Here is a 26,926-nt window from a genome sequence, read left to right as displayed (position 1 = left end):
GTTTTGGTGGGCTTGATTTAAACCTAAAAGAATTTATCAATATCTTACATGATTTCTAAGGCGGGTAAGCTGGGCTTGGATCTTAGCATTTCTGTTCTCTTCTGATGCTTCTAATTTCTGGGTAATTTTTTCCTCTAGTTGCAAGTCTTTAGCCATGGTATCACTTTTTTTATACACTTCTTCTACTTTTGTCAACTGTATGGATTGTAAATGGGAAAATGAGTGTTACTTTAAATAAAGGAACAAAACCTCTCCACCAAAACATTGGCAATATAAAACTTAACTACAAATTATTTTGTGAAGTGGAAATTTCTCCTTTTGAGTAATTGAAAATTGACACCTTAGACAGTTCAGTGACAGCTGAGTATGAGCTCCGCACAGCATCTAAAGAGTTTTTGAAAGAGTTAAACCTGTCAGATAGCTTTGGTTACCCCACTCTTATACTATGAAGAAACCGATATCGACACTGAATATGAACATGCATGTATGAATATCATTAAAGCTTAAAAATTCCCGTACAAATGTAATGTTGAAATCAATTAAAAATAATAGTTGTGTGCAAGGCTACAGCAGATAGCTTTCAATTTGATTTGTGTGGTGTTTTTTTTTTTTATGGCAAATCAAATTTAGATTTAATAAGTTCCTCTTGACTGTAAGCTTGATTATTGTAGCAACAAAATGCTTTAATCACAGTCCTCAAAAAACTACCTTAAACAAAAGCTTCCAAGACTACACAAATGATTTTGAAGTAGACACAGAATTGCTTAAGGGTAATAAATGAAACTTTAAAACCTGTTACAAAACATTTGGATTCATTCTTTTTTGGGTCATTTTTGTCAATTTTAAGAGCATTCCAGAAATGACTGAAATAAAATTTCCATTTTTTTTTTTCAGTTTTCAAGGTATCATGGGGACACTGCATATTCTTGATATTCAAAGGAGTAAGTCAGACAAACCAAGAAACCAACAACCATAATTTCATCAAATACAATAGACTCCGGCAAATCAGATACTCAAAATGATAGCCAAAAATAAAATCCCTTTTCCCTATATCTGATTAGACCATAAACATATATTCATTATGTAAGCCTCTGCAATTTATGAGCTTGACCTTATCCTGAATGTGGGACAGGGAGATGTCTTTTGAACACCACCACAATGTATTGTATCAAAAATGATCAGCTTATATTTTTTTACTGCTTTTGAGTCCTGTGTTTATTAAATAAATCAAATGTTCTATTATATGTATATGAATAAATATCTACCATCCCTAGTTTGTGTCTCTATTTGTTCCATAAACGAAGTTATATCCATATGTATGTGGTATACTATATGACATGTGGTCCACCTGCACGTTACATAATTATATATAACAAATGTCAGAATGCTCGGATTGTGTCAAAACAGAATCTAATCAAAATTTTTCCAAGGTACTGACTACACTTTTATTAATTTATTTTAAATAAAAGCAAACTATTCAAAATTCAATGCACGTTACAAAGGAAAACAATGAATACATTTTTTTTTTTATTTAGAAATATTTTCTTTTTATTAAGTTAAAAAAAAATATTCTTGTCTGCAAGATTATACATAATTACTACTGGGTTCATTTGCTGACTGTAAAAACATTAGAAAATATCTGATTGTGCTTGGTTTTATCAAGAAAAAATAGACCCTCTCTATATAATAACTTAGTGACCGCCGTGGATAGTAAACTTGAAAATGATAGCAGATAGCAAATACACGTTATTCATTGTCTTTGGTATGTACAAAGTACAGAAAAACACAAACCGGATGTCTAGTCTGACTTAAAATTTCGTCCAATGACGGAAAATATGCGGACGCAGTTTTTTTTCGTTTTTCTCCCAAAATAACACAAACTGAATAATCATAAGAATGGATGACAAATGCGACAATACATGGTACCTATAGGACACAGAGGCATGATGATTAATTTATTGTGGAAGGAAGAGAAGCGACACCCAAAATGAAGTCTTCTCGTTTAATAGTATAGATTCCTATTCTATTAGCTGATATACTCTTATATCTGATAATTGTACAGTATGTATGTAACTCAAATGTAAGATAACATTTTCTTTAAAATTTCCTTTTATAAGGGAAATAAAATGAAAGGGTTTGGGGTTTTGAAAGAATATTACTATAGCCCATATATTTCCTTAGTCAATAACAAATCAGCATCCTATCATTTGTGGAAAAGAGAAAATTAGTCCATATAATAATAAATATGCACATCATAAGTATATGTACAGCACAGAAATTGGTATAATATCAAAGTTCTGCAATCTGTAGGAGTAATTAGCCAACAAACTATTAACAGAATTTCACCTCCAAAAAACATGAAAATTTCAACATCCTTTCATTTTATCGTTGATTAAGGAAAACTTAAATTGTCTTGGATATTTAATTTCATGGTTTTGCGAAAATTTTCATGCAAGCCTATAGAAAGTTGATCATTTGTTGAATATTTAATTTCGTGGTTTACTTGCATCCGCAAAATACATGAAAATAGTTATGCAAAGAATAATAATGAATCCACACTAATTGATTTCTTTTCTTACATGTTGACACATTTGTAGAGACTATAATCTTATTGTTCAACACATTTTTCTGATCTAACTACTAATATTTTAACTGCCCATTTACATCTAAAGTGTCAGACAGCTTGTTATAGGACTAATGCATTTAACTTAAAAATTAACCAAATGTTCTTCATTCTAGCCTTTTGTCTTGAAAATTATAATAAACAGATTTGAAAAAAAAGATTAGCAAGACAAAATCTAGAGAGGTCCATTTCGTCCTTATTGTCGTATTTGTAGATTTTACATTTTTAAAGGCAATTGGACTCCTATAAGGAGACAATATAGATCTTATTATGCTGAACAAAATGCTTCTATAATTTCTCTCTATTTATGATAGTATCAACAAAAAAGAAGAAAAAAAAGCTTTTTCTCAGGCAATACAATGTGTAACTTTTATAAAGACCCCTTGGTTAATTTAATTGATGATCTCTTCTTTGTTAACATATTTGTAGATCGAACTGTTAAGGACATTTTTATTGATTAAAATTACCAATAACCAAAAACTGAAATGTGAACCAAAAAATCAGGGGCAATAACTCTATGATGATTGTCTAATAGGAGATCATTTACAGTCTATCTGCCTTAGTTTTTAAGAAATATAGGACAAGAACTTCATTTTACCCAAAAGTTTTTTTATAGCTAAAGTTTGTTGATAGATTAATGCCAGACGCCAACTGATGGAATACCTGACAAGGTTATGTTATAAAATAGGAAACAAATATAGCACTGTCCTTTTTAAAATTTGGCTGAAAATTATAAATTTTCCTTTAAAAGATATCAAATATATTTGTGCAATCACTGGGTAAATATTTAGGGATCTGGTTTGAAAACTTAACATGATGTTATTACAAAAAATTTGTCCTGTCATTTAAATTTTGTTGAGCAGTTACCCAGCTAATCCCTATTCTGGAAGGACTGACAGACGGAAGGGGTCTATAACAAATGGCAAACCCTCCCCCTTAGTAACATTGCACAAATATCTTATTATTGGCTTTAAAAAAAGGATAACATATTTGTTTTATTTAATAAAATCATATTGTGCAAATATTAAAATCAATTCTAAAAATAATAAGAATAATTGTGTGTCTAGCTTCCACTTTAATCTGCAACTTAACCTTCAGCTGGATTATCAGATGGGTGGATTAAAAAATAGCATTATATCCATTTTTGTAATCCCATTGTTGGTGAATTTGGAGAATAAAAATTAGCTATCAGCAGGACATATTAGACCAAAGTCATTTCACTTCATTCACAGTCATGATACATAAACTATATGTGAAGCTTCTTTTGGGAATCCATCATAAGGATCCCTATATGACATTGTATGAAAATAACATTGGCAAGTGTCTCATCATCCGACTGAATGAAGTCTTGACCTATTTGAACATTTAAAACAGTGACATTCAAATAATCCTACATCATTAGTGAATTCTCTGTAAGAAATTCAACTACAAAGGCTATTGTCTAAACGGTTATACAGACAAAGTGATTCTTAAAAACCAATTTCACATAATTTCCTCATTTTGCTATTTGTATAAAAAAAATCAATTTCAACTTTTATAATCATATCAATTAATAAATGACTTTAAAAACAATAACTTGTCATTCATGTTTAAAAAGACTCTTACATGGTCTCTTAACTTTTCCTGCAGTGCTTGTATCTGCATATTTCTATTTTCTTTAGTGACTTCCAAAGATCTTCTCAACTTAGCTTTAACCTCTCTGGCAAATTTTTCTTCTTCTTCCATTGATTTGGCTAATACTTCTTGTACTCTGTTTTTCTCCTTGGCAGCAAACTGTACTTTTTGTTGTTCTAATGACTAAAAACAAAAGTTTGATTGATGTTAGTGGATGTTTAATTTTATGGTTTTCCAAAGTCTGCATACAAGCCTATAGAAGATTTGTCATTCTTTCAGCATTTAATTTCTTAGTCCATCTGTGCCACTGAAACCCATGAAAATTGGTATCCATTGAATAATAATGAATCCACAGTAATTGATATGTCAGGAAGGAAACTGCTAACAATTTTTTGTGAGGCACAGAAAGAATTAATTGGATATAATTTTTCTGTAAAGTTTGACACCAGAAATAAATTCTGGATATATCTTCTCCATAAATATATAGAGTTTTGGTGAATATCTAATCACTTTAGTTTGAATTTTCATTGAAATCCTAACACAAAAACATTTTTCTCAAAATTATTGATTTTTTTGCAGCAAATTGTTGACACAGAGTTATGTTTTGTCATTATATTATTTTGGTAGTAATGAAAATATTGAAAAATAAAATGGCAAAATGTATCACGTTATCTATGTAAAACATTCAAAGTCAATAAACCATGACCGAAGGCACCAGGTCAAAAAACCTCAATGCAAATGAGAAATGTCAATGCTTATAAATCTGAATACCAATTACCATTGACTTACAAAAAATGTACTCAAACTAACCTTATTTAATCTTATTTGACATATAAAACTATGCATAACTATACAAAAAAAAACAGTCAAGGTCAATAGATCCAGTCTGAGGGGTGGTGCCAAATATTTGTTATAGGGTAGTTTTTGTATTTAAAGTTTTTTATGTCATTTTTTGAAAACATTTTATTTTGATTTTATCAAAAGGAAAATTGTAAAATTATTATGTCAGGTAAATTTTGTTCTGTCAGCATGTCACTAATTACTCAAGTCAAAAGTAATATAATTAACTTATCTTTTAATTAGCTTAATTAAATTGACACTATTCTTAGTTTTTACCTTTGGCAGTTTTGTAGTAAATTTTGATTACTCAAATTACAAAAATTTATAGTTAGTAATACTCGTCATAATTTGAGCTTTTATTCGATGTGCTATATATTGGACCATCAACTTTTTTGAATTAATTGAAGTCACGATGTAGTCACAAGGTAGTCATGATGTAGTCGTCAGTGTAGTCTCGTCGGTGTTATCCAGATAGGAGTGCTTCCAAAGCCAACCAGGCTCAGCTACTCAGGAGAAACGCTAACTCAAAAGACAGCTCAACACAACTTTAACTTGGAATATTTCGAACATTTTGGACTTTAACTTTAAACTGTGAATTGGATTAGTGAAATTAGTGACTTTATTAATTGGAACATTTGGATTTTATTTGTTTGTAAATTGTTTTGGCATCATTATTAGTATTTGGACCTGTTACTATATAAAACTGTTACAACTTGCTGCTTGCTTTATAGTTTTGCCTGCCATTGCTTAAGTCTTGTGAAAGACTGACCCCCTGTGCCTTGGGCTGTGCATGTTCGATAGTCCCCCTTAAACTCGACGTGCATTGGCTCTTGGTGACAGATTTGGTGGCGGGCCCGTGGGCAGCATTTCGATCCATTTAGCTTTGGCATGGCATTATTATTAGCAACAGCTTTCAAAATTACTTTTAAATTATCTACTTACAAAATTTGTGAAGGAATTTCATAAATAAAATTCAACTGAAGGAACAGCAGAGAATGAGAATCAACTATTGAAGCTAAGTAACTTATTGAAATATTATTTACTATTCTATCTTTACAGTTATATTTTAATTTTCCAGTTTCAGCAAATATTGTGCAAGATTGAATCTAAATAGATTAAAAATAAAAATTAGTTTTAAATCTGTAAAAAGCAATTGGTAGTATTCAAATGAATTCTTTTTTCATAGTCTACCATTTACAGAAGTCTAATTATAATCTTGTTTAGTTTCAGTTTTCAACTTTAAAAGTTGCTGTACCAAAGTTGGCAAACTATTTGAGAAGAAAGACAACTGCAGTGTGTGAACAAAATAAAACTACTACAGAGACTAAAGATAAGTAGCTTTTGAAATAATAATATTCATAATTATTCTCGAAATTAAATTGCTAGTTATCAAAGCAAAAAGTTTCTTCAAAGAAAAGTTGTGAATATATATAAATTATTGAGACTGCTAATAAATTTAAGACATTTTGTAGTTTTACACACATTTTATATAGCATATTGTCTTTTTATTCTGTAAATATATTTTATCTAATATAGCCAAAATTCTTTTAGTAGAAGTCATGGGAAAGAAAAGAATTAAGAATATATGGTGCTGCAAAAGATCAAAATGTGCAAGCCTTCCCACCTTTACAGCAGAGAATCATTTGTAAAAGAAGAACACACTGGACACAGAATCAGCATCACATCTTTAGAAATAGCAACGACAGTTATGGCAGAAAGCTTTCAACACCGGGTTCAAAGATCGATGTCTACTCCATACAGTTGTCAGAAAAGGCCAAGAAAATTAACTTGTCATTCAATTGCCGCTTTCCAAGGAACCATCGTGACAGATACTGAAGTCCTGCATGCATGACCACTTGAAGAATGTCATATTCTTGATCGGACGTTTGCTGCCATTCTATTAACGTACCTCTGGATTATCAGTTTACTTGATAGTAAATAAACCAGTAGATTCAAACTTGTAGAGTGTATTAGCTGAAAAATGTACCTTCAAATCAAGACCACTTCTTCTGAAGTCACAGCAACCAACCGTCATGACAATAGTGAGAATAAAAAGGAACAGCATGAACAGTGGTGAAATACCATAGCTAAAGAGTGTTTGTAATCTGAACTTATTTTTATGCTGATAATGATTTGTTTTAAAGACTCCTAGATTTAGTGTATTATGAATATTTTTTGAGTGTTAATGTAGTAATCAGAATGATTATTGTTGATTCTTTAAAAAGAAAACAAAGTGTTGTGTAATTGAAATGATGTCAATTTTTATCACAAGATATATATAAATATATATTTTTACTTCCAACTAATATAGTAAATATTGTGAATGTCTTGAATGTATATGCTTAATATAAATAGCAATGTTTTTTTTTATCAATGTTTGTATGATTTCTTTTTGTGATTCTTTAGCTTGTGAATGTACTGGTAAATCAAATGGTGTATAGCTGGATTGACCACTCAGTTTTACACCATGCACTTGTATAAGACTTGGTCATCTTGTGCAAGTTGCACCCAGTATGTTTGTGTGTGAGGATGAGTATCTGTGTTTTATCTTCTTTTTAAATATGTAATGTTCTATGTGTTATTCTATTTTATGTAATCACTGACTTATTATCATGATTATCAACTTAGTTAATGTTCAGATTTTATATTGTTTTTTTTTTTAAATCATCTGCATTCTTTGTGATAATCTTTTGTTTTTTAATGTTTGAGGACAAACATATTTGAGCGGAGGGAAATATGTTATAGGGTAGTTTTTGTATTTAAAGTTTTTTATGTCATTTTTTGAAAACATTTTATTTTGATTTTATCAAAAGGAAAATTGTAAAATTATTATGTCAGGTAAATTTTGTTCTGTCAGCATGTCACTAATTACTCAAGTCAAAAGTAATATAATTAACTTATCTTTTAATTAGCTTAATTAAATTGACACTATTCTTAGTTTTTACCTTTGGCAGTTTTGTAGTAAATTTTGATTACTCAAATTACAAAAATTTATAGTTAGTAATACTCGTCATAATTTGAGCTTTTATTCGATGTGCTATATATTGGACCATCAACTTTTTTGAATTAATTGAAGTCACGATGTAGTCACAAGGTAGTCATGATGTAGTCGTCAGTGTAGTCTCGTCGGTGTTATCCAGATAGGAGTGCTTCCAAAGCCAACCAGGCTCAGCTACTCAGGAGAAACGCTAACTCAAAAGACAGCTCAACACAACTTTAACTTGGAATATTTCGAACATTTTGGACTTTAACTTTAAACTGTGAATTGGATTAGTGAAATTAGTGACTTTATTAATTGGAACATTTGGATTTTATTTGTTTGTAAATTGTTTTGGCATCATTATTAGTATTTGGACCTGTTACTATATAAAACTGTTACAACTTGCTGCTTGCTTTATAGTTTTGCCTGCCATTGCTTAAGTCTTGCGAAAGACTGACCCCCTGTGCCTTGGGCTGTGCATGTTCGATAGTCCCCCTTAAACTCGACGTGCATTGGCTCTTGGTGACAGATTTCTCATGAAAATAAGGTTTGGCAATGTTAATGCATCTTCATACCAAATATAACTGACCTACAACTATTGATTACCTTATCACTGACCTATTAAATCACAAACTTATTCATTTTCAACGGAACAAAAAGATTCAAGGTTAAAGACCATGACTGAGGAAGATGGTTCAAATAATCTCCATGGAAATATAAGTTCTGAAGGCTACTAATGGGCTTTGCTCATTGTTAAAGGCAGTACAGTGACCTATAGTTGTTAATTTCTGTGTCATTTTGGTCTCTTGTGGACAGTTATCTCATTAGCAATCATACCACATGGTCTTTTTTTATAGTTACAAATAAAATGAATGCTATCATTGATCAATATAAATGAGGTCAAGGTCAGATGAACATTGCCAGGAAGACATGCACTCCTTAAAATCATACCATACGACAATTATAGTTAACTCATTGCTTATGGTATCAGAGAAACAGGCCTAATTACAAAATTAAACATTGACCAATGAACCATGAAATGATATCCAGGTCATGTAAACCCTGTCTGATAGACATGTAGACCTTGCAAGGAACCCATATATCAGATATATATATTTGTCCTATTATCCATAATAAGTGAGAAATTCACATGACAAAACAAAAAAAATAAAAAATCAAGAAGTTGTTGAATCATTAAATTGACATGAAGGACAACGATCATATGTCAGATAGAAACTTCATGACATATGATAAGCCTGTACTCAAATGTCATATTTTTATTTTTAACTAACTATGAACGTTTCAGTTTGGAAAATGATATCTTAAAATGTGCAAAGTGAGCACATAAAGCATCAACACAATATATCTACCTACCTGTCTTCTTTCTTCTGCTGCCTTCAACTTTCTAAAAATTTCCTCTTGGGTAATAGGCTTCTCTTTAGGGGGTGATATTGGTCTAGGAAGGACATTGTCTGAGGCTGGCTTAAGAATGTAATCATAAGCAACTCCTCCAGTACTACGTTTGGCTCCTTCTGTAAAAGAAATTCTGAAGTCAAATCATTTCACAAACCATGCAATGACATTCCTAAGTAACCTTTTCATGCCAAGTACAACAAGAGTGCACACGCTGAAATGTCTCGCCTTCTTTACTAATCATTCATATTATGTTGATAGACCTAAATATAAAGCTTTATTACAACTGTCACATAAACTCAACATCAACCAAGAAAATGAAACATTGATCAATGAACCATGAAAATGAGGTCAAGGTCAGATGAACCATGCCAGGCTGACATGTACAGCTAACAATTCTTCAATACAACAAATATAGTTGACTTATTGCTTATAAATTAAGAAAAACAGACCAAAACACAAACACTTAACACTTAGCAATGGACCGTGAAAATGAGTCAACGTCAAATAAAACCTGCGTAACCGACTTATAGATCATAAAATATTTCCATACACCAAATATAGTTGACCAAATGCATAAAGTATTAGAAAAATAGACCAAAACTAAAAAACTTAACTTTGACCACTGAACCATAAAAATGAGGTCAAGGTCAGATGACACCTGTCAGCTAGACATGTACACCTTACAATCATTCCATACACCAAATATAGTAGACCTATTGCATATAGTATAAGAAAAACAGACCAAAACACAAAAACTTAACTATAACCACTGAACCATGAAAATGAGGTCAAGGTCAGATGACACCTGCCAGTTGGACATGTACACCTTACAGTCCTTCCATACACCGAATATACAAGACCTATTGCTTATAGTATCTGAGATATGGACTTGACCACCAAAACTTAACCTTCTTCACTGATCCATGAAATGAGGTCGAGGTCAAGTGAAAACTGTCTAACAGGCATGAGGACCTTGCAAGGTACGCACATACCAAATATAGTTATCCAACTACTTATAATAAGAGAGAATTTAACATTACAAAAAATCTTAACCTTTTTTTCAAGTAGTCACTGAACCATGAAAATGAGGTCAAGGACATTGGACATGTGACTGACGGAAAGTTCGTAACATGAGGCATCTATATACAAAGTATGAAGCGTCCAGGTCTTCTACCTTCTAAAATATAAAGCTTTTAAGAAGTTAGCTAACGCCGCCGCCGGATCACTATCCCTATGTTGAGCTTTCTGCAACAAAAGTTGCAGGCTCGACAAAAAACACCCACACTGGGCAATCCTATGGTCTTGTCAAATTGTTAAATATCAGTTATGATTAAAATGTATTTCACTAAGATAAAAATAAAATATTGGGGTCATTATTATTGTCAACATAAACTGTTATCACAGAGATATGTCTCGCCTTTTTGTAATTTTGATTATGCAAATGTTGAAATCAAAATAGCAATATTTTAACATCTTACACAAGTTATGCAAATATTCAAAGTCTGTGAATGAACCATGACTGAGTAACATGGCTCAACAATCTCCATGTAAATGAGATGTGCCAATGCTAATACAACTGCATACCAAATACCATCGACTTATTAAAAGTCGATCTCAAACCTCAATACAATCATTAACTTGTAAACTATGAAAAAGTTTCAAAGTCAATGAACCATGAAGAGGGGGTGGGGCTAAATAATCTCCATGGAAACGACACTTGCAGATGCCAATAAATATACATACCAAATATCATTGACTTAACATTAGCACTTCATCTTAAACTGATCTAATCACAAACTAATACATGTAAACTAAGATAAGTTTCAAAGTCATTAGACTGTGACTAAGGGGCATGGCCAAATATTCTCTATGGAAATGAGATGTGCCAATGCTTATACAACTGAATACCGTTAACTCCACTAATGGTTCCCCTTGAAATGACTTAATCACAAACTAAGACGGATAACTTTGAAAAATTTTCAGTCAATAGACCATGACTAAGGGGGTGGAGCCAAATTATCTCCATGGAAATGAGATATGCCAATGCTCATACAACTGCATACCAAATATCATTGACCTACCACTTGTGGTTCCACATGAACTGACCTAATCACTTACTAATACATGTAAAATAAGCAAAAGTTTTGAAATCAATAGACCATGACTGAAGGGGCAGGGCCAAATAATCTTCATGGAAATGAGATGTGCCAATGCTTATTCAACTACATACCAAATATCATTGACCTACCACTTGTGGTTCCACATAAACTGACCTAATCACAAACTAATACATGTAAAATAAGCAAAAGTTTTGAAGTCATTAGACCATGACTGAAGGGACAGGACCAAATAATCTCCATGGAAATGAGATGTGCCAATGCTTATACAACTGCATACCAAATATGATTGACCTATCACTAGTGGTTCACCATAAACTAGACCTAATCACAAACTAATACAATTGTTGACGCCATCGCCGCCGGAAACCGCATACCTATGTCTCGCTTTTTGACTCCGTCACAAAAATTAGAGAGGAGATTCAGGACATAAATATATAAAGAGCTATAGAAAAAACATCATTTTAAGCCAGTTTAAATTGAAAAAGAAAACCCTGTTTTGCACCAAAAAAGGAATATCATTTGAAAAATAATTCCGAAAAAACCAAGTCTTGCCTCCTTTCTCTATAAGTCACAAGCTCAACAAAAATTTGGAAAATCATTAATGATTTTCTACTACAGTAGATACTATCTTTTGATTGTAAATAGCTTGTCCAAGTTTGGTAAAAATCCAAGATGGCTTATCTATCTAAAAATTGTTTTAAAAACTATAACTGCAGACTCTATGTAATGTTCACTGGCAAAAAAACTAAGTCCATTTATAAGTCAAATATGGATAACAAAGTTCTCAATAAGTGGTGGTCCCAAGGGGTTGACCACCAAAGACATAATAACTACCTTTGAAATGATGGATGCCTGATCTCTGATTTTAAGTGAAGCTAATTAACTAATTTTTACATTCAAGTACAAAAAACATGATACTTTTTCACCAATTATGTAAAGAAAAAGTAACTTTTTTATTTTTGTCACAGGATCAAAGTGGATATTTTGTTAAAACTTTTATAATCAAAGTGATGGAAATCCCTCATGGAAAGATTAGAAGAGTAGTTTGAATAATTTCATATTAAGGTAAGGTGGGGAAATATGAACATTAATAAAGCACTATTGCTGAAAATTGCATTAACAGCAGGTATTTAGAAGGAAAAGTTATTTTACAGTGTGAGGATAAAATGAGCTCAAATTAAACAAGAGTGCACACACTGAAATGTCTCGCCTTCTTTACTAATCATTGATATTATGTTGATAGTCCTAAGTATAAAGCTTTATTACAACTGTCACATAAACGTTACATCAACCAAGATAACTAAACAAAGACCAATGAACCATGAAAATGAGGTCAAGGTCAGATGAACCATGCCAGGCTGACATGTACAGCTAACAATGCTTCCATAAAACAAATATAGTTGACCTAATACTTATAGTTTAAGAAAAATAGACCAAAACACAAAAACTTAACACTGAGCAATGAACCGTGAAAATGAGGTCAAGGTCAAATAAAACCTGCGCGACTAATATATAAATCATAAAATATTTCCATACACTAAATATAGTTGACGTAAGGCGTATAGTATCAGATAAAAAGACCAAAACTGAAAAACTTAACTTTGACCACTGAACCATGAAAATGAGGTCAAGGTCAGATGACATCTGTCCGCTAGACATGATCACATTACAATCATTCCATACAACAAATATAGTAGACCTATTGCATAAAGTATGAGAAAAACAGACCAATACACAAAAACTTAACTATAACCACTGAACCATGAAAATGAGGTCAAGGTCAGATGACACCTGCCAGTTGGACATGTACACCTTACAGTCCTCCCATACACCGAATATACTAGCCCTATTGCTTATAGTATCTGAGATATGGACTTGACCACCAAAACTTAACCTTGTTCACTGAGCCATGAAATGAGGTCGAGGTCAAGTGAAAACTGTCTGACGGGCATTAAGACCTTGCAAGGTACGCACATATCAAATATAGTTATCCTATTACTTATAATAAAAGAGAATCAACATTACAAAAAATCTGAACTTTTTTTTCAAGTGGTCACTGAACCATGAAAATGAGGTCAAGGACATTGGACATGTGACTGACGGAAACTTCGTAACATGAGGCATCTATATACAAAGTATGAAGCATCCAGGTCTTCCACCTTCTAAAATATAAAGCTTTTAAGAAGTGAGCTAACACCGCCGCCGCTGCCGCCGGATCACTATCCCTGTCGAGCTTTCTGCAACAAAGGTTGCAGGCTCGACAATAATATGGGTCTCTTAATTTGCACAATTTTATTTAAACTGCAGTTTATATCTTACCCAAATAATGTTGCCTGTTCAGAACATGTTTCAAAAAAACAAAAAATTGCAAATCAAAAATTCTTCTTGTAAATGTTACCAACTATCCATGTAAGACATAAATTCTAGACCAACAGCTAAGAACTTTAAAGTGTCAACAAAAATAATCTAAAAATGTTGTTTTGAGGCATTTTGTAAGTTGAAACAGAGGTAATAAGACATTGAAGATTAAAAGTTGTAGAGTGCCTTTTGATCAATTTTTAAAGTATTTTTCAACACAGGGCATTGGAAATGTACTTTTTCAATGTAAACAAATTAAAAAACTTTTTATTTTATTGAAATGTGGATTCTTCCTTGATTGCAAAAATATATATTCACTTCTAATAAAAATTCAAATGACTAAAATAGACATAATGATTGATGGGGAATAAACTAATAAACTTAAAATTTTAAAACTGTTTCAAGCCAATTCCTGATAAAACTAGATGTGTCAAAGCTACACTAATGGCCCCGTTCCAAAAAGTTGAAAAATCTGCAATTTCAATATAAACACATGTGGACACAAACATGATGGAAGTCTCACATATCAAACATCAGCTCAAAATCTGGAGGCGTATAGAAAAAAAATCTGTATAACTGTGATTTTCAATAATTCATCAAAGTCCAAAGCCTGTAATTTTAGCAAAAATTAGCAGAGCAGAACTAAGCTTAAACTTGACCTGTAACTCATCATGGTTAACTCACATACCAAAAAGCAGCCCAATATCTGAAGGCGTTTGGAAAAAAATCTATATATGGGTCATTTTCAAAAAATGTGGATATTTCAGTTGTGAAATAACAATACAAAAAATTATTCAATTTTCAACTTTAATATATGAAATTGAACAGTTTAACAACCATACAACCTGAAATAAAAATATGCAATCTTAAATGCTACTACAAAAATATTTTAAAAAATAACATAGAAACAAGTATGGGACATATGTCAACTACATAACGGATTTAGTTTCGGTCCCTAATTTTTTTTTAATAATATTTACATTTTGCTTGATATATATTTCCATAAAAATCATCACACTTTTTTCAAAACAGTTAACATGGTTAAAATAACACTTTTTAGAAACATATTTTAAAGTGAATTTAATTCAGCATTGTCAACTACATAACGCTTTTTGTCAACTACATAACGATTCACTGCATTATGTAGTTGACCGTTATGTAGTTGACCTATTTGTGGTTTTTGGATGTTTTTCTTGACCCTTATACTACCAGATAAATGGTTTTTATTGAATTGGAGTCAGTATTATAGACTTTGAATGATTTATGTAAAAAAAAATATTTATGCCAAAATTTATCAATGTTTTTGCCGTTACAAAGATGACATAGAATAAAATTACGGAGTAATTTGTACTCACCAAAACTAATCTATAATGAAATGAATCAATGATGTCATCCTGTAACTTTAAGCACGTCATCAGAGGATGAAGAGTAAGTAGAGAACACTTCCTTAGTTACAAGGGATATAATCAGTTGTTTATTGGCAACATTATTTCATTTGTGTTATGTAGTTGACATTTTTTTAAGTACGAAATGAAAAGTAAAAAAAAATGCTAATAAAATCTAATAATTCCCTGTATTTGTGTATACATACCTGCAGTGATACCTATATATTTATAATAACAAAAGAAAAATAATAATTTCCGCTGGGGAGTAAAACCAGCATTTAAAAAAGACTAGTTTTTCAATTTCGTACAAGCAATTTTGGGGTTTTTGGACCCTTTGAAACCCACTGGAAGCAATTTCTGTAGCTAAATTTCATATTGAATTTGCTGGAACTTGTTACACACACCAAAAACTAAATGGTGTATCTAAAAATTGGATAAAAATATTTACACTTTTTTAGAAATATTGATTGTACAAGAAAATCCACATTTTTTGAAAAAGGCCCATAACTGTGATTTTCAACAATTTTTCAAAGTCCAAAGCCCGTAATTTCGGCAAAAATTTATGGAGCGGAACCAAACTTAAATTTGATCTGTAACTCATCATGGTTAACTCACATACCAAAAATCAGCCCAATATCTGAAGGCGTTTAGAAAAAAACTCTGTATAATGGTTTGTTGCGGAATGACGGACAAGGGTAAAACTATAAGGCACCGACAACTTCGTTGCTGGGCCATTAAAAAATTGAACTAATCTTAATTGTTGATTAATTACAGATGATTATTGGAAATTTATCAAGTAAATTATATGCCTTACTTAAATACCTTTTATATATTCATATTTATATTCATATTCCATTTTTTTTAAAAAGATCTTGTTAATCCATTAATCATTTATCTTTCAGATATAATTTACAGAATCACTTTATGAATATCTAATATTCAATTATTAGGTCAAATATTTGTATATTAAATTGTTTATTGCAGGGTTTGTATAGTTATGTAAGACTGAGGTTGATAAGTAATGTGGTCAATTTGATTGACAGTTTAGGAGGCAGGGCATTGTAATTAAATGTCTACCTTGTCTCTGATTGTTTATTGATAATGACAGTTGTCAATCATACTAGTATTGTATCAATACCCAATTACCTAATATAATATACCCATTTTTTCAGTTTATATGTGTATTATGTGCACATACATGAGAACCATAGGGAACTATGTTTCAGTGTGAATACATTTAGTAACAGTAGCTAACCTGTCATGTTGTTAGGGAGGCCGGTGCCTTAGTAAAGATTTAGAACAAGTTCTAATCTTTCCAAAAATTAAATGAACCAAATTAATTTTAGTCAAGGTGTTTGGTACCATCTTAATATTTAAAATATAATCAAGTTCCAAGTAATTGGGAAGTTTGGAAGATTATCATAGTCAATTCAGAAGCTGCTTAGATAAATACCTTGTAAGGTCAACTATAAACCAGGCCAAATATGAACCTTTGATATTCAAATCCCTATTCATTTAGTTCTATTGATTAACTATATTTTGTTACATAAAGTGTTAGCAGAATTTAAGTGTTCCTAAAAGGCTGATATATAAAGGAATGAAATAGTCATTCTATAGAAGTAAGCTAAACATGACATGTTCTCCAAAGGTTGAGCTGGAGCCTTACAGAATAAAATATAACTTTACCGGATTTTTAAATATATGGAAAAGTGGTAATTGTACAAACTTTAAAACATAAATGAAATGAATAACTTTGTCAAAATATATCCTGTATATGTCTTCAGTGAAACTCATTTATTTTAAAGTTCAAAATTTAGAATAAACAAAACTTTAAATTCTCAATAAAAAAAAGGTAAAATGGATGTAGAGGAAAATATATCCAGTAAAAAGTATGCCACACGAAGGTAGAACCTTGTAGAATTTAAAGATTTTTTATTCATCCCTTTTATTTTGATAATGCACTATGGAGTCTGTTGAAGAACCTTTATTGTTTAAAACTTAACTCAGAACTAATAGTACAAAATTTGTGCCCTAAACAAAAAGAGTGAAAGATATTGCTTACATGTTAATAGACACCTTTCTCACTGAAGTGCCTCATGTCTGGTTTTGAATTGAAAAAACTATGTTTTAAAATATTGCTCCGCTAAGATTAATGTTAGAACTGTTTGAATACCTATATCAATTAATGATACAATTTCAAATATGGTAGTATAATTTTACATGATACTTTTTTTCTCTTCAATGAACGTGAAAGTAATCACCATTTGTAGAAGTTTCCAGGAAATTTAAAGAATGCACTATAGAATGCATTGAGATAACTTTTGTTCCAATCTGGTTTATTGCACAGAATTTGTAGACTAATACAGATATGATGTAACATAAAATCAATGTCTCTCTACCAAGTCTACTGTAAAAATCAATACAGAGCAAAGATAGGAGTGAACAATTGCATTGGTTTTACAAAATTTTACAAATTTTTGGCTTAAAGGGAAACTTTGCAAAAAAATCAGAAATTGATATTATGTCCATTCTGTATAAAAATGCTCAAATTCATAGATATTAAAGTTTTATTCTACTAGATCACCATCGATTTTAAATTTAGAGTATCAATTCTCTGGATTCAGCCATTTTGTCATCTGGACGTACACTAATAATCCCCAAGGGATGGGAATATTTTCCAAGAAAACTATTGTCAGAGTATTAAAGTTTCAAATCAATTTCGGGATATATTTTCTTTCTTGATATTCAATGACAGCAATTTTAACAATAAACTGCTTGTCCGCTTTAGGGGTATTCTTGCCAGTCAAAACAGACTTCTGATTACATTCAAAAATAGGGAAAAATGACATTAAATTCTTTCTGTCTTTTTTTTAAACATTGTTTGTCAAATAGCTAAAGTATTATAAATTGTGAGACGAAGACTATTTTAATAAGGACGTTCCCGATTATTTATAAATTTTGTTGATGTTTTTCACACTTGAAAAGAATATCTGTTCGTAACTTTTCGATTCCATTCCATGAAGATCCTTTTTTGCAAATATCTGAAGTCTTCATGCATTGTGAGATTTAAATATTTTGATGAGAACATTAATTCCTAAATAGGTAAATAAAGATCGCTTTGGATGGACTAAATCATATAATTGCAATTGTTAATGATCTGTTTGAAATATTAAAGGTTGCCGATTCTAATTTAAAATAGTACAATTTTCATACACTCATGTTTAGAAGACAATTTTATTTATAAATTTATTGAATTAAAATAATTCAGTATTTAATAGTTACAAAAGTAATCAGAAGTCATTATTCATTCAAAAGTGAGCTTATGCAAAATATAAAATTATACAACAGCTATCAAGTTATTGTGCGACCTTATTACTCCCGTAAATTAATTTAATTCTTTTTTTTTCATTTCTGTGTCTAAAACTATCACTGACTCCCGTTTATCATTCATACGAAATGTTGTTCACACCTGAAATGGTGAACTGTGACGCCTAGATTTCACTGAATGAAGATCAAAAGATTAGAATTACATAATGCTAATCTTTTAATTACCTTGAGTTTAACTATAAAATCAATAATACGCATTCAACATTCACCAAGTGTCACAAAACAATACACATTTTATTTCTACAGTACAAGCAAGTGAAAATGTTTGCTGGAATGAAGCAAAAAGGTCAGAATACAAACATGTATTTTTAATACACTATCGATCATCTCAGTTTCTTATGTTTGTTTAAAGTATTTGTATAAAAAAATCATAAAAATGTTCTATTGTATGATTTACTTTTATCACTAAAATTCGTAAAAAAATCCACACATAAATCCTACAATCTGATTTAAAAGTTGCATGGCTATCACTTATTTTTCATTGGTTAATAGCTACACCAAAAGTCATCGATGCACTTTAAATAGCGTTATTAGATGGTTAAGGAACAAGACTTAAATGAGATTAAATTCACTCCCAGCATGCAAAAAGACTTAAACTACGTCACATAAGTCAGGAAGTTTGAAGAAATAAAATCAATAATTCCCAATTTTCTTCTTTATTAGTTTTCATATCAAAATAAGACTTGGTGAATAGGTTTTTTAAGGTATTATGAACATAATAAGATGAAAAGTGAAATATCGCGAATTATCCCTTTAATACTTCTGTATATTTTATTAGAAAAATTGCTGTTACACAACAAAATATTATTATCGAGAAATGCATGAATATATATTCAAAATTTGATTTGTAAGTAAAATATTTTAAAGTACATATGTAGGACCAATTTGATATTTTCTAATTTTTTTTTACATGCAGTCAAAAAATCACAACTGGTAGACACAGAAGATAGACGCAAAGTGATGGCAAAGCTCACATGGCATTTATGCCAGGTGATCTAATAACCACAAACTGAACCTAAATGTTGACATTGCTGATGACAGCAGTTTAAATTAGCCCCACTTCATAGAACGTATGAGTGTGGGTTGGACAACAAAAAGATAAAGTATAAAAACCTCATGATATTTACATAAAAATTCTGCAAAATAAAATACAAAAAATATAGCTAAAAAATACAATGTTTAGGAGACCGATGAGCTAAAACGAAAATTCAGTGTTCACTCAAATAATAAACTGACATGTATGCATATTATGTTTATTAATCACATGAAATAAAATGAATATACAATAAAGTTACAACACCATCATCACCTTTGCCTTTCCAAACAATTATAGCATCAAAGGCAGATCTGTTTGGTTTCTGTAGGTCCAATGACTTTATTTTGCGAGGATTTTGTCGCATACAAGAAAATATAGTCATCCAATAACTGCAGGCTGGCAGCATTAAAGAAACACATATTTATGGTTAGCATTGAAACAGTTTGAAATGAAGAAAAAAACATAAATGTTTCATAAGAAATGAGATTTAATTGATCTTATAACAAATCGATGAAGATGACAACATAATATAAATATAAAATCATCAACTTCATTTGAAAACAAACCTTATAATTTTGTTTGGTGTATAGATATGAACAGAATTTCTCTTTAAATATAGACTGAAGGTAAATCGAAGTTCAAATATGAATCAGGCCAAAAAGAAAATATGTTGTCTTCTAATTACAAACCTGAAAATATCTAGCAGTGTTCGATCAAATTAAAAATGACTTTTTTTATATGAAGTGAAGCATTAAATTGGTGTAGAAAATCTTAAAACAACATGTAGACTGTCAGATATAAAACTAGTGTCAAAGCGACACGAATGGCCCCATCTCAAAAAGTTGAAAAAACTGCAATTTCAATAACACATGTGGACACAAACATGATGGTAGTCTCACATATCAAAAATCAGCTAAACATCTGGAGGCGTATAGAAAAAAGCCTGTATAACTGATTTCAAAGTTGTAAATCCTTAATTTTGGCAAAAATTAATGGAGCGAAACGAAACTTAAACTTGACCGGTAACTCATCATGGTTAACTCACATACCAAAAATCAGCCCAATATCTGAAGGCGTTTAGAAAAAAAATCCGTATAATGGTTTGTTGCGGAATGACGGAATTTCGGAATTACAGAATTTCAAAATTTCAGACAAGGGTAAAACTATATGGCACCGACAACTTCGTTGCGGGGCCATAAAAATATATACCGGTAATAAATCTCAATGAAATGTAAACTAGGACAGTGGCCTACTATTAGGGTTGTTATAATCATAATTCAATTCAAATCTTTTTTGATAAATAAATCAACTGATATGATTTACTTTTATAATGTACTAGGATGCTGTTTTCCTCAAAAAGACTATTCTACTACATTTTTTTTTAACTTGTAATATGCACCTGAGATATGTAGTTAAATGTTTGATATCATTTCCCCATGATTCAGGAGTCCCTAAAGCAAGAACAATATATGAATTGTCACACTTTTCATATACATATACAACTTTTTCCCCAAGATTTAATGGATAACAGTACTAGCTACAGTGTTTTAGTTCAAGAATAATGGGACAGGTCATTAAACTGCATGACTGGATGTTTAACGTTGGTGTGAACTGATAAAGATATCCTTTTAGCCACTTCAATGTGAATCCCAAAATGAGCACGTCATGGTTTCAGCTTTAAATTTCAAGTACAAAATAATTTTAAACTGAGATTGACCAAAAGTATTTTCAAAATGTGTAAAACCTAGCACTGAAATTTTAAAACTGAGCAGAGTAGAGTTAACATAGATATAAGAAGATGTGGTATGGGTGCCAATGAGACAGACTCTCCAAGTCACAATTTATTAGTATGAGTAAACCATGTACATACCTGTTGACATTGTTCTGTAAAAGGCACTCTACTTTTTAGGTCCCTGTAAGGAGAAATAATTCATTCATCTTAATCTATTTTCAAATATAAAAAAAATATTTAAATTTATTATTCTTTCAAGATTTTTGTTGTTGTTTCATAACCATGAAGAGAAGATAGCTATAGACTAGCAAAAGATAGGTCTAAAATACTGTTTATATGGGGACGAAGTCCCCTATTACAGTAGAAAATTCAATTAAAAAAAAATAAAAATAAAAAATTGGGAAAATTTCCCGAATTTTTCATTGTACTAAATCGGTCAATTTTTTTTTTGTCACAGTTTTGAATTTCCAGATCTGCGCAGAAATCTACTTGCGTTTCCGGTCTTGTTTACATGAGACTTTGAATAAAATGTATATTTATCAGTCTAAGAAAGGAACTAATACTAATTCATTTAAAAAAAAAAGTTTGTTATTAAAAAAACGTTACCTAATGACAGCGTTTCTTTGTTTACATTGAATATGACGTCATAACTTAAATAACGTCACAACTAAAATCCCTAACAACAGAACCAAAATCGAAAAAGTTACGGTATTTCCGTTTCTCTTTTTAACATTGTTGATTTTAAAAAAAATCATAGACTTCGTCCCCATTCACAGGTAATGCCTGCCTCATATTATATTTTGATGATTTTTTTGTTGGTGATTATATAAAAAAGTGGGTAGTACTTTTCTAATATAATCACTCCCCAACCCCTATCCCCTTTATAAAGTTTACTAATTATTAAAGTCTATTCTTCCAACCCTCATGAGATATTATTTAGCTATATAAGGCTTTCAAGTGAATTAAATACAAATTCAACAAAAAAGTATTGCTGATAGGCACTTACAATTCCATAATATAATTGAGCTATATGAATAATGAATTATTAAGTTTTCCTAAAATGTAAATAACATTAATGAAGTAGTAACCTCTTATGTAAACTTTAAGTTATAACAATTGGTACATAACTCCTAAAACATTTCCTACCAAGACACAAGAGTCATCTTCAGACTAGATTTATTATATCAAAGCTAATGTAATAAGCTAACTGCAAAATTGAGCATACCCTCCTACTGAAAGAAATCACATATATTACATGTACATTTATATGAACAGCTGTTTTTCAACATTGCTATCAGCTGACATTGTTTTTTCTCTTTCTCATTGCAATTGAAAATGAATGTAACCTTTGATTTGACATAGTACAGGTTATACCATCTCCTAATAGGAAATGAACACTCAAACTATAAGGTCTGTCAACTCAATAATCAAATGGTTTATGTGGAGCACATATTCATCCACATGAAATTTATTCACAAGAAGAATGTATCCTTCTGTTCTAAGCTTCATACAACAAACTTTACTGGTCACTGTAAACATAAGTCTTATGGACACACACAACACAAATATACTCCTCCCAAATAATCCATGTACTAGATACATTGATTTTGATTGATTTAAAGGCCACTTTTAAGGGCATACGATACATTTACAGGGGAGGTAATGACATTGCTAATGTTAATTGTTATTTTCGCGACGCCAAACTTTGACTTATCGGGAAAAGATGCTATTTTCGACTGATTTTTATCATTCAAACTTATTTAACTTGAAAACGAGTTCATGGACCCCTTTTTTAAAATGCCATTTGGTTTCATTACGGGAGAAGATTATGTGTTTCATAAATAAAATCATAGTGCAATTTTTTTTTAATTTGATAAATATACAGAAAACAAGAATGTGTCCCCAGTACACGAATGCCCCACTCGCACTATCATTTTCTATGTTCAGTGGACCGTGAAATTGGAGTAAACCCTCTAATTTGGCATTAAAATTAAAAAGATCATATCATAGGGAACATGTATACTAAGTTTGAAGTCGATTGGACTTCAACTTCATCAAAAACTACCTTGACCAAAAACTTTAACCTGAAGTGGGACAGACGGACGAACTAACGGACGGACGAATGAACGGACAAACGAACGCACAGACCAGAAAACATAATGCCCCTCTACTATCGTAGGTGGGGCATAAAAATGATGTTTTTTTCTACATTCATGAACATTTGATAAATATGAATTATTTCTGAATAAACAAGAATGTGTCCACAGTACACGGATGCCCCACTCGCACTATCATTTTCTATGTTTAAAGGACTGTGAAATTGGAATAAATTCTCTAATTTGGCATTAAAATTAGAATGATCTTATCAAAGGGAACATGTATACTAAGTTTCAAGTTGATTGGACTTCTACTTTATCAAAAACTACCTTGACCAAAAACTTTAACCTGAAATTTGCACTATCATTTTCTATGTTCAGTGAACCGTAAAATTGGGGTCAAAACTCTAATTTGGCATTTAAATTAGAAATATCATATCATAGGGCACATGTATACTAAGTTTCAAGTTGATTGGACTTCAACTTCATCAAAAACTACCTTGACCAAAAACTTTAACCTGAAGCCAAAAACTTTAACCTGAAATTTGCACTATCATTTTCTATGTTCAGTGAACTGTAAAATTGGGGTCAAAACTCTAATTTGGCATTTAAATTAGAAACATCATATCATAGGGCACATGTATACTAAGTTTCAAGTTGATTGGACTTCAACTTCATCAAAAACTACCTTGACCAAAAACTTTAACCTGAAGCGGGACAGACGGACGAACGGACGGACGGACGGACGGACGGACGAACGGACGCACAGACCAGAAAACATAATGCCCCTCTACTATCGTAGGTGGGGCATAAAAATGTATTAATTTTTAAGATACTTATAAAATACAGAAATTACAAATCATTTAACAAACAAAAATTTGTGTTTATCTTTTAGAACAAAAAAGTTATGTCTTTCTTTCGAAATGGAAAATACGCCCACAAATCCGAATTTTAAGCAAATATACAAAATTTCTACCTCTTTTTTACTCAAAAAGTAGCGCATGAAGGTATATTTTTTATTACATTCTTGATTAAATCAGGTCAAAAATAGTCTATATGGAAATTTTTATCAAAACTATCGTATGCCCTTAAGCACCTCATTTAGGCTACAAATGTATTTTGTAGCGGCCAGTTTTTATTGGTGGAGGAAGCTGTAGTGCCTGACGAAACCACAGACCTTCGATAGGAAAACTGACAATCCTAGTCAAATAAGATTGAAGTCAAGTGCACTTGCACGAGCGGGTTCCAACTCACAACCTCAGTGTTGACTGTCTAGTGATTGCAGTAGTAACTACTTAGACCACTCGGCCACCGAGACCCCTCATACTAGTAACATTGTTGATATAGTATAATGATAGAAAAAAATCTACATGCAATGCACAGTCAGGGGTTATACTAGTACAACTGTCTTTAATAATATATATATACTTGAAGATGTTAGTAATATTTACCTGAAATTGAATGTGTAAATAAATATCCTATTTGAATTATCTCCCTTCACTTGTATGATTCATTAAGAAAAAATTGTAAGGGTTCTGCAGTACCCAGTATCTCCCCTACTTTATGAAGGTAATAAACGTTTTAGGAACTTTAATTGCAGATTGTATGTAAAGTTATCTGAAAGAAAAACTACCGTTCATGTAACATACCGAAAAACAGAACCACACAATTAGTTGGAAAAATTTCATTGGATATATTGCAGTTTGAAAAACACTTATTTCGATCATTAATATTTCCTTGACAATAGAGAATTAGTAAAAACTTAAAACAGGTCTCATCCTTAACACTTAACCAGATGAGTGTTAAATTGATGTCAACTGGTCAAGGCCATACACTATGTATGTCAGACATATGTATTCAGCTCTAACTCAATACCACACACAATGTCAATGATTTAGTTACCACTCTTAAATTTCTAAACAAGTTTTCAAAATGGGTGACACATTGTTGTCATAGGTTATAGTTTATAGCTACTGAGAAACAGACTTTATCTAGGTCAATTGAGGTCATGGTCACATGAAAGGGACTGACAGTCAAAGTTTAACCCTGAACTTGCTCTATACAACTATTTGTGATCCTAGGCAATGGATGATATCAAAGTTATTGTATATCCATTGTTAAAGCTTCCCTTGGAAAAATAATGCCTGCTGTAACATTAAAAGTACAATGTAGTTGAGACAAAAGTAACTAAAGGCTCTAAAGATCCTGTGTTGCTTACCTTGGTCTATGGCCATACCAAACCATGTAAACACTGAAAGGACATGCATTGTACATAATAGATGAGAATAGAATTCATGACAAAATTATGTTTTGTTGATGATGATGTGTTTGTCAATCTAACTTTATTGAACATTCTTGCTGTTTACAATTTTCTCTATCTATAATGAACTTGGCTCAGTAGTTTTAAAGAAAAATATTTTGTAAAAGATTACAAAAATTTACATAATTTACGAAAATTGTTTAAAATTTACTATAAAGAGCAATAACTCCTTGAGGGGTCAATTGACTGTTTTGGTCAAGTTGACTTATTTGTAGATCTTACTTCGCTATACATAATTGCTGTTTACAGTTTATCTTTATCAAAGATAATATTGAAGATAATAACCAACCAGATGCTCCACAGGGCGCATCTTTATACGACCGCAGAGGTTGAACCCTGAACAGTTGGGGCAAGTATGGACACAACATTCAAGCTGGATTTAGCTCTAAATTTGGATTGTGATTAAATAGTTGACACAGCATAGGTTTCGGACACGGAATGAATGTGGTCTAAAGAACTTAAAATACTTGTTTTGCCTTTGAGCAATTCACTATGCTGTTGAATATTAATCCTCTCAAAAAAATGTTTGAATAAATTTTCTTTTTATTTATGAAATCTGAAATGAGAAAAATTTTCTAATGGAGTTTGCAACAATAACTACTCATTTAAATACATCATAAAATATTAAAATGTAACAAAAGGTGCTTGTTATCACTGAATGGTAAAGATTGTTTTAATTTATCAGTTGGTAGTTAAAGTGAATATACATTGTATATTGTATAAAACAATGATTTAAGTTGATTTAACTACTATTCTGGACAAAGAAAGATAACTCCAATTAATTGAAAATTTCTTGCTATTGCACAATAGTGTGCAATTAGATATTTCTTGCTATTGCGCAATACTGTGCAATTGAAAATATTTGCTATTGCACAATACTGTGCAATTGAAGATTTCTTGCTATTGTGCAATACTGAGCAATTGAAAATTTCTTGCTATTGCACAATACTGTGCAATTGAAGATTTCTTGCTATTGCTGAATACTGTGCAATTGAAAATTTCTTGCTATTGCACAATAC

At 31.2% G+C, this 26,926-nt stretch overlaps 1 protein-coding gene across 6 annotated transcripts in view; it reads right to left on the bottom strand.

Annotated features, from left to right (window-relative positions):
• LOC139513864 (stathmin-like) overlaps positions 1–26,926 on the bottom strand; it is a 49,384-nt gene that overhangs the window by 2,354 nt on the left and 20,104 nt on the right. For 3 of the 6 annotated variants that reach the window (XM_071302788.1, XM_071302807.1, XM_071302799.1), the window contains exons 2-5: positions 21,630–21,672; positions 9,432–9,589; positions 4,229–4,420; positions 49–195 (exon numbers count right to left, since the gene is read on the bottom strand). In XM_071302788.1, the coding sequence (XP_071158889.1) occupies positions 49–195; positions 4,229–4,420; positions 9,432–9,589; positions 21,630–21,639 (507 nt within the window). In that variant the 5' untranslated portion in view covers positions 21,640–21,672. Of the gene's footprint in view, positions 1–48; positions 196–4,228; positions 4,421–9,431; positions 9,590–20,032; positions 20,166–21,629; positions 21,673–26,926 lie in introns of those variants that run through there. The other 3 variants (XM_071302769.1, XM_071302758.1, XM_071302780.1) reach the window with 2 other exon arrangements.

The sequence above is a fragment of the Mytilus edulis genome, chromosome 1, assembly GCF_963676685.1.
Source record: "Mytilus edulis chromosome 1, xbMytEdul2.2, whole genome shotgun sequence".
In the NCBI taxonomy this organism is placed as follows: Eukaryota; Metazoa; Mollusca; class Bivalvia; order Mytilida; family Mytilidae; genus Mytilus; species Mytilus edulis.
Note: the sequence above shows the minus strand (reverse complement) of the source record. Positions and strands in the feature narration are given on the sequence as shown.